The sequence below is a fragment of the Argopecten irradians genome, chromosome 2, assembly GCF_041381155.1.
Source record: "Argopecten irradians isolate NY chromosome 2, Ai_NY, whole genome shotgun sequence".
NCBI classification, from domain to species: Eukaryota; Metazoa; Mollusca; class Bivalvia; order Pectinida; family Pectinidae; genus Argopecten; species Argopecten irradians.
The window spans coordinates 59,832,647-59,840,579 of NC_091135.1; the positions used below are offsets into that span (position 1 = coordinate 59,832,647).

A 7,933-nucleotide genomic window follows, 5' to 3' on the forward strand; every position below is an offset into this window, starting at 1 on the left:
CTGAGTTAGTTACAGATTATATAATCATGGACCAACCATGGTGTCCTAAGACCATTTTTAGGCGTTTTTGGGATCTAGATAAAAAATTGGTAAAAATCATACTCTACATATCATCTAGACCCCTATAAATGGTCTTAGGGCACTCTGGTGTGTCCATAATTATATAATCTGTAACTATTTTCAGATCTCTGTAGATAATTTGTATGCAAATAACCGAATTACCCAAATAACTGTAGTGCAAAAAGCTGAAATCTTCTGTACTTAGCTTGGTCTTCTGGATCATCATTAACCCCTAGGTGGCAGAATGTGCCATAGAAATAACCATGGCAACATTCATTATAACACGATTTACTCACTCCATGGTCCTGTATACCAATTGGTCACCCCCTTTTTGGAAGACTCATTTTAAAACAGTGGTTTCTTCATTTGATTTCTTTTGCAACTTATATTATGGCTTATTTTGTGCATAATTATGTGAAATTGTAGTCCAGATTTGGTGCCTCTAATTTTTTCAATTATTTATTTTAGTAACTGCCTTGGGTGTGTATTGGTTCAAAAACGGTACATGTAAGCTATCAGGATGTGTTGAATATATGAACAGTTTAGAAATTAAAAGAGAAAGAACTTGTCTTAGAAACACTCAATTTAATTCACATAGGAAAACCTGAAATATTAAGATATAATGCACACAAAATACATCATTTTATGAAATATACAACTTCAGAGCAGTATTAAACCAACTAGTGATGTTTGTCTACCACAGCAATCAAGGAATGGAAAATGTATGACTATATGGCAAAAATGTTTTACCTAAGTTGTGTACATATTCAAATCCAAAAAATTGCTAAAAACAATTTACTAAATTCATAAACAACTATAGATTTTGATAAAAAGCTTGTAAATAGTTCTAACAATATCATTTCTTACAATAAATTAAGAAACCTTGAATGAAATAATCATATAAACAACATCAGATGTTCCTTATTTCAATAAAACAAAATTAAAATTGTCTCATGAAGTTTCATTTTTGACTTTGCATACAATTGTCGAAAGCAAAGGGTACTAAAATCGGATAATTTGTTTTTCTAAAATGAAAAGTTGAAGATCAAACTTAACTCTATAATATGGGTTTCAAGTACCATATCATACCCATATTATGTCAGTTATTTTTATGTCAAATATATTGTGTTTATCTATCAACCATATCACACTTTTATTCTATCTACTCAAATGAAATGAATCTAAACAGAATGCTGTCTATTTCTCGAGTAAACCGAAGGCACTGAATTGATTTGACACATCACATGCCACCTCTACTTCCATTGCAGGATCACAATATTCGTCCTTCATACTGTCTTCAGATAACTGATCCTTCTTGTGTGCTTTCTTCTTTCTGTCCCGTTTCTGTTTTTTTCCTGACTTCCCAGAGGTAGAGTGTAAATGTGACTCTTCGATTTGATCTGTAACAGCCTGGTACAGAAGGTTATAGAACTCTAAGATCGGCGAGTGTTTTACAAACAGCTCTGGGATGTACAGATGAATGTTAGGACGGACATCCAGACTTTTGGTGAAACTGTATAAGAATGTTCCATTAAATATGGAAGCAGGGTTTGGACTAAGTAAAGGTTTCTGGAGAATTTGATTCAGGATCATTGTGTATAGGTAACAAGCCTGAAACTGTGAGAATCCGTGGATGATCCTCACATCAACTTTATGCTTCTTGGAGTGTTCCACCTTGCTGAAATACTTGCGCAAATTTTGCAGAAATTTTTCCACTTGCCCAGGTGAGGATTTGTTGATAACTTTTTCTAATTCACTGGTCTCCGATCCGGGGTTTTTGAGAGTTGTCTGCTCTTGACACCTACTTGTTTCCATGGCGATGATACATGTGATCAAAGCTCTAACCTGATTAACAGACACACCAGGATCAGATTCCCGTATCCAATAAATGAGTACAGCCATTGTTATTTGTAGTTCTTGTGGAAACTCTAAAATTCTTGAACTAGAAAGATCAAGAGCAGCAAAAAGTAAAGACAACCTTTCATTCTTTCCCATAGCAGGTATGTCTGCTAAGCATGGTATGACACCAAATGTTGGCAGCTTAAATGTTGGTTCAACTTTAAACTTCCGTATGTTTTTTATTTCTCTTGTATATTCTGTAACATAGTCCGGCATCAATGTATCTGGTACAGAACTGTTAGCTTCCTTTCCTTGTTCATTCCTAGAGGTCAATATTCCGTAAATCACATTTCGAATGTTTTGACAACAGTTAGTGGCAGATGACGCTTTCATGTCTTCAACTTGACAATTCAGAATCACTCGTTGAAGCATCACAACATTCTGACAGAATTGTGCTATCTCACCTTTCCAAAATGAACAGCGAAACCACACTGGAAGTGGAGAGTCACATTTACAACACTGCTCTTCAATCTCTTTTGATGATCCTTCAAGCAGCAGCCTCAAGTTCACCCTAGAATATTGCTCAGTACTTGAATATGCTTTGAGAGACATTTTCATCACTTGTTCCACTTTCACACGTTTCTCGTCGTTGAAACACAACAAGACTTTTTCTATGCCATTCTCCAGGGAATTCACACTCTCCAACCAGTGAAATAATGACCTCATCTTTGTATGAGCAATAGGAATGTCAAATTTGAAGGTACATTTCTTGGGTGTACTTAACCTTTGATAGAAATCTTGGAATACCCAATGATCCACAAAGTCATTTCCTAGCAATGTTGCAATGAATGGCAGAACAGATTTCCCAAGGTCAGGAAAATGTTTTGCAAGGTTTTTTGAATAGTAAATGCAACAGGGTAAATACTTGTATTCTTTGTTTTCTGACTCTACAGAGACAAAGTTCACACCGTCAAAAGGGATGTACCCAGCCGTTAAATCAAAGATATAAAAGTCGCTGTCAAAACTCAAAACAGGAGCATTAAACTCATTGGCCAGTACTGCAATCTGGTCATCAGCTTCAAAGTCACAAACGCAGTGAGGAATCCCCAGGTCCAGTAGGGTGCAGCGGAAGGCTTCATAGGCCAAGATTGGCATTACCTTACCCTTCCCTCCATGTGAAATAAACCCAGCAAGGTGGCACCTCTGTCTTGATCTCTCCAAGGCAGTGCGCAGCTTTTTCTCATCAATATCATATCCGCCATCAAAGATCACATAGGGCTTAATGTTACACTCTTTCAGCATGAGAAAGAACCGGCGAGTGTGGTTGGCAAATTTGTCGTAATCCCCTCCATGTATGTAGTCGATCCTATGATCGTAGAACAGGAGATGGTAAAGGTTGTTTCCATCGATGATTAGTTTTGAATCATGAAGCTCAAACCTTTCCAGTAGGTGCAGATTATTATCTATAAACGTTGTAAGGCCTGGGATACCCATTCTACTGATTCTAGTGTATATTTACAGTGTTACTTTGGAGGACTGGACCAACAACTTCATCAACTCATCATCGATATGGCCATATCTGTAAAGGAACAAAATGCTATGTAAAATCTCTTTACTATAACAGCATATATGTATTTTAGTATATGTATGTTTCTTTTCTTTTTAAAAATCAAAAAAAAAACTGTATGAATATTGTCATGGAATAGCGGTTTAACAAGTATAGTTAGATGTTTTAACAAACAAGAAATCAATAGTAACTGAGGGATCTTTGACACTATACTCTAATGAAAGATATTTACAGCCAAATAAAGGCAATATTAAAACACATTTATTCTCTCTATATTTTATAACTACCTATAGAAGAGCCTAAGCACAGGAATCTGAGAAATTGGTGATTTTTAATACATATATATACCATACAGTATTTGACCCAATAAGCGCCCCATCCGTATACATTTTTTTGTAAGCGCCCCTCCCAATTTTTTGGTATCAATTTCACTTAATATCACAAATTCCTTCGAGCAATAATTTCATGAAAGGCTAGTCCAAACCAAAATTTGGTTCAAATAAGTGCCCCCTTATTCATAAAATTTTTAAGGGTCCTGTCAACCTCTGCGCTTATTGAGTCGAATACTGTACTGTACAGTATTGTTCTTGTTCTTTGGAAATTCCCTCCTGTACTGTATCCAACAGGTGAATTCTCTTTCTAACACACAGTGTTGAATTTAACACTATTATAAGTTTAGGGTCCCTTCGGCTAGGTGTACTAACTTTTAGTGAGGTACAAGCTCTATGCCTATTTTTTTTTTAAAATCATCTCCGGATTTAGTGTGACCATTTTATTATTAGAAGGAACAAACAGTTTCCTGTCGATGTTCACGTTTGCAACACGAGTTAGCCGATGCATTCAAGTGGACCAGAATGACAAATAAATAAACAGGCACCGTGCATTGTAATCTACTGAACAGTACGTGAAAGTGCAATTACCTATTTAAAATATAAATGCATGAAGTGATATGAAGAGACGGCGACGTGGTTCTTCCTCCGCTTCTACCGGGCTTCTTCCGGGATTTCCCCATTGGCAAGAAAGTCACGTGATTTCTTATTGCCGGGTGTCTTATTGTAATGCTGTCCGTAACTGTTTAGGAACATCTATTGTTTAAAAACCAATCTTATTTAAATGTCTGCAGTTTTTATGTAATTAAGTTTAAAATCATTCAATCATTCACATAGATTTCAATTAATAATATTATTTCTATTTATTTCCTATTTACTTTTTTGCTTTATGTTCTTCGTTTCCTGTAAAACACCAAAAAAATCTACATATTTATATATCTTGATTACCTTCCCCAATACATTAAGTTATTCATAATTTTATTATGTATGCATAATGTGACATTTCATCAGTGACATGGCGAAGTTTTCTACATACAGAAACTGGCTTTTACTAGCCTTGTATTTGAAGTGATCATCATCAATGACCTTGATTCGATGTGACTAGTCTGTTGACTCATTGTTCTATATTAATTTAACTTTACATAGCATCGACCACCCTACATACATAACAATAAACGCCGACATTGGCCGGCTTTAACTCATTGTTTATTGTAAAGTTTATACTTCACGATCTTCTTTCAGAGTTTGCTTTAGAGATTTTGTTGAAATGACATTTTGACAAGTTAATATGTTAGTGAAGTTTTGATAACATTAATTGGTCAATGAAATATCGAACGTTGTAGACGATCATTCTGACAGGATCGTGCATGTATTTTTCTACAGAGACATGAAGGCGGACAGTATTTGGAGTTCCCTAGCCCTGTCTGTGGCGGGCCGTGTCGGTCTTTTATTGTATGGCGAGTGGCAGGACAGGACGATGGCCGTCAAGTTTACTGATGTAGACTACTTTGTCTTTACGGACGCTGCTCGGCTGGTACACCAGGTAAAGGATCACTCAGTACATTACCTGCCCGTGGTTGTTATAAAATAGCTATCTAGTTCACCACATGTTGCCCAGAAACACATTTTATAAACAACAGTGCACGTATTCTTGTTGTTTCTGTTACGATGACGATGCTTAAGTCACAGTTTTTAATTTCAACCACATTGCATGTGATATCAATAATAAAGAAGCGTTGCAAAATTTATCGTGGCCTTATGACCATGCTAGCGTACGTTATTATAACTCCTGGAAATCCCAAATGAGGTGGTTATCAACCCAAAATCTTTCCTTTGACTTTTCTTCTTCAGCTTCCATATGCGATTGTCAGGATGTTCTGTTTTATTAGGATGAATTAAAATGGTATTAAATCTATAAAATGTGAACTAAAATATCCTAGATAATCGTCGTTTCTTTGTCGTTTACAGAACATTTCCCCGTATTACCGACCGACGTACCGCTACACACCACTTCTGGCGTGGCTGTTACAGCCGAACATCACACTCACTCTGATGTTCGGTAAACTCCTCTTCGTCCTCTTCGACGTGGTGACTGGATACTTGATATATTCCTTACTGAGGTCACAGGGGGTCAATGAGACTTTGTGTAATGTGTTTGCGTGCTTCTGGCTACTGAACCCTCTTGCCGCCACAGTGTCCACTCGAGGGAATGCAGAATCCATCATGACATTTCTGGTGCTATTGACATTGCGGTTGCTCCAGAGTCGAAGATATACACTTGCAGCCATCTCATACGCCCTCTCCGTCCACTTTAAGATTTATACTATAACTTATTCACTGCCTATTTATTTTATGTTAAACGCAGATAAACTGTTGAATTTGAACAGGAAAGGTCTTATATTTGAACAATGCATTGCGTATGTATGGCCAACTTGGAGGCGTCTGATGTTTGTTGCTGTAGTGGTGTTGGTCCTTGTGGCATTAACTAGTCTTTACTACCATTGGTAAGTAGTAACATACATCACATGTTCTCAAAAACGAACGAGTGCAGTTAAGTTTACCTAATGCAATATACTAATGAACTGCATTCTACACGGTATAGATAGAGTTTAATGTAAAAGGTAAAAACAATGGAATTTCTTCCATTCATTGTTTTGAGAAATCTAGAAACGTCTGTAATAATAATTGACTATAACATTAATAATTATGTCTCAAAATCAAACAAAGTGGCAGTTTGAAAAAATCGTTTTTCAGTTCTTGTTTGTTTGTAAATCTATAAAATATGACGAATGTCGTTAACGCTGCTATTCGTGTGCCATTCTGGTACTCTGCTTACAGGTACGGCTGGTCCTTCCTTGACAATACTTACCTGTACCATATCGGCAGGAAGGATATCCGCCACAACTTCTCACCTTATTTTTACCTGATCTACCTGACGGCCGAGTCTCCCCACTCCTCTCTCTTGGCCTTGGTCGTCTTCCTTCCTCAACTCGTCCTCCTCCTCACATTTTCAATCAAGTTCTACACCGACCTTCCCATGTGTTGGTTTCTGATCACATTTGTATTCGTCACCTACAACAAAGTCTGCACATCACAGGTAAGTTTTAGGTTTTTCACCTGCATGGAGGAATTTGTCATATTTAAGCTGCACTTTTTATGTAGATTTTAAGAAGTAGACTATGCATACATGTTTTTATGTCGGCATGTGTTTTCTTGGCCTCAGATTACATGCGAGTGTCGTTATGTTGTAGTTGTTTTGTGATGTAGTGATGTCTTCCATGATGCCAGAGCGATCACTGTTTCAGTATTTCCTGTGGTACTTGTGCCTCTTGCCTGTCGTCCTCCCAAGCATTTACATGTCCATAAAGAGAGGGATAGCCTTGATAGTGCTTTGGTTCATCGGTCAGGTAAATATAATATCAATAATGTCTAGTCATCCATTCATTTTGTACAGTTCAACCCAATTAACTGGAATCATGATGTACATCCTAGTTCGTCTACTAGGATACTATTTCTTGGCGATACTAGTAGAGACCTCAGCCTTTTAAACATGAAACATAAAAACTGAACCATATTTGTGTGATTCGATAGAGTGAATATATGTTTAAATTATTGTCTTATCACATTTTATGCGTTTATGTGACTTTGGTACGTTTCATTTCAAAATAACTAAGGATTATGCAGCAGGTATTGCCTCTTTAGCTCTCTCTCTCTCTGGCTATAACATGTTTTTCTTTTGGTGCATTCCAGGGTTTATGGCTGTTCCCCGCCTATGGCCTGGAGTTCGAGGGATTTAATACATTTATCTACATCTGGTCAGCAGGCGTAGTGTTCTTCTTCATCAACGTATATATAGTCACAGCCATATTGGACAATTATACACCCAAACCACACACGAAATCTCTTCATTTGAAATAAACTTTTGTTGTAAATTGTGTCGATCAAATAAACATTAAATTATAATATTGTCTATACATGTATTTTGTTTTCGTTTAATTATCTTTGTGGAGTGTGGTGGACATATATCAAGATCGTAAAAGGGTCCAGCCGAACAAGTGAACCACTATCAAATAAGTTTACGTAAATCTACTCTCAGGGGCGTAGAAAGCGGGGGGCGGGGGCAAACATGTCTTTTTGC

General features: G+C 36.9%; 2 protein-coding genes across 3 annotated transcripts; one reads left to right on the forward strand and one right to left on the reverse strand.

The window, feature by feature from the left end:
• Positions 1-631: 631 nt before the first annotated feature.
• Positions 632-4,509, reverse strand: LOC138316101 (single-strand DNA endonuclease ASTE1-like). Its single transcript, XM_069257603.1, has 2 exons — positions 4,387-4,509; positions 632-3,478 (listed from the first exon to the last, which is right to left on the reverse strand). The coding sequence occupies exon 2, from the start codon at positions 3,391-3,393 to the stop codon at positions 1,258-1,260; it is 2,136 nt and encodes a 711-aa protein (XP_069113704.1). The 5' UTR covers positions 3,394-3,478; positions 4,387-4,509; the 3' UTR covers positions 632-1,257.
• On the forward strand, positions 4,256-7,765 carry LOC138316102 (GPI mannosyltransferase 1-like). 2 transcript variants are annotated; one of them, XM_069257604.1, is made up of 6 exons: positions 4,256-4,366; positions 5,179-5,338; positions 5,764-6,299; positions 6,634-6,892; positions 7,047-7,202; positions 7,546-7,765. In XM_069257604.1, exons 2-6 carry the CDS (start codon positions 5,183-5,185, stop codon positions 7,711-7,713), a joined length of 1,275 nt encoding a protein of 424 aa, XP_069113705.1. In that variant the 5' UTR covers positions 4,256-4,366; positions 5,179-5,182; the 3' UTR covers positions 7,714-7,765. The 2 variants fall into 2 exon arrangements, with proteins under 2 accessions (XP_069113705.1, XP_069113706.1); XM_069257605.1 differs by having other exon boundaries at positions 7,101-7,202.
• The last annotated feature ends 168 nt before the right edge of the window (positions 7,766-7,933 follow it).

Coding starts and splice junctions, on each gene's coding strand:
- LOC138316101 (XM_069257603.1), bottom strand. CDS start 3,393: ATGGGTATCCCAGGCCTTACAACGTTTATAGATAATAATCTGCACCTA.
- LOC138316102 (XM_069257604.1), top strand. CDS start 5,183: ATGAAGGCGGACAGTATTTGGAGTTCCCTAGCCCTGTCTGTGGCGGGC. Junction 6,893..7,046: donor ACAAAGTCTGCACATCACAG/GTAAGTTTTAGG, acceptor GTTATGTTGTAG/TTGTTTTGTGATGTAGTGAT. Junction 7,203..7,545: donor TGCTTTGGTTCATCGGTCAG/GTAAATATAATA, acceptor GGTGCATTCCAG/GGTTTATGGCTGTTCCCCGC.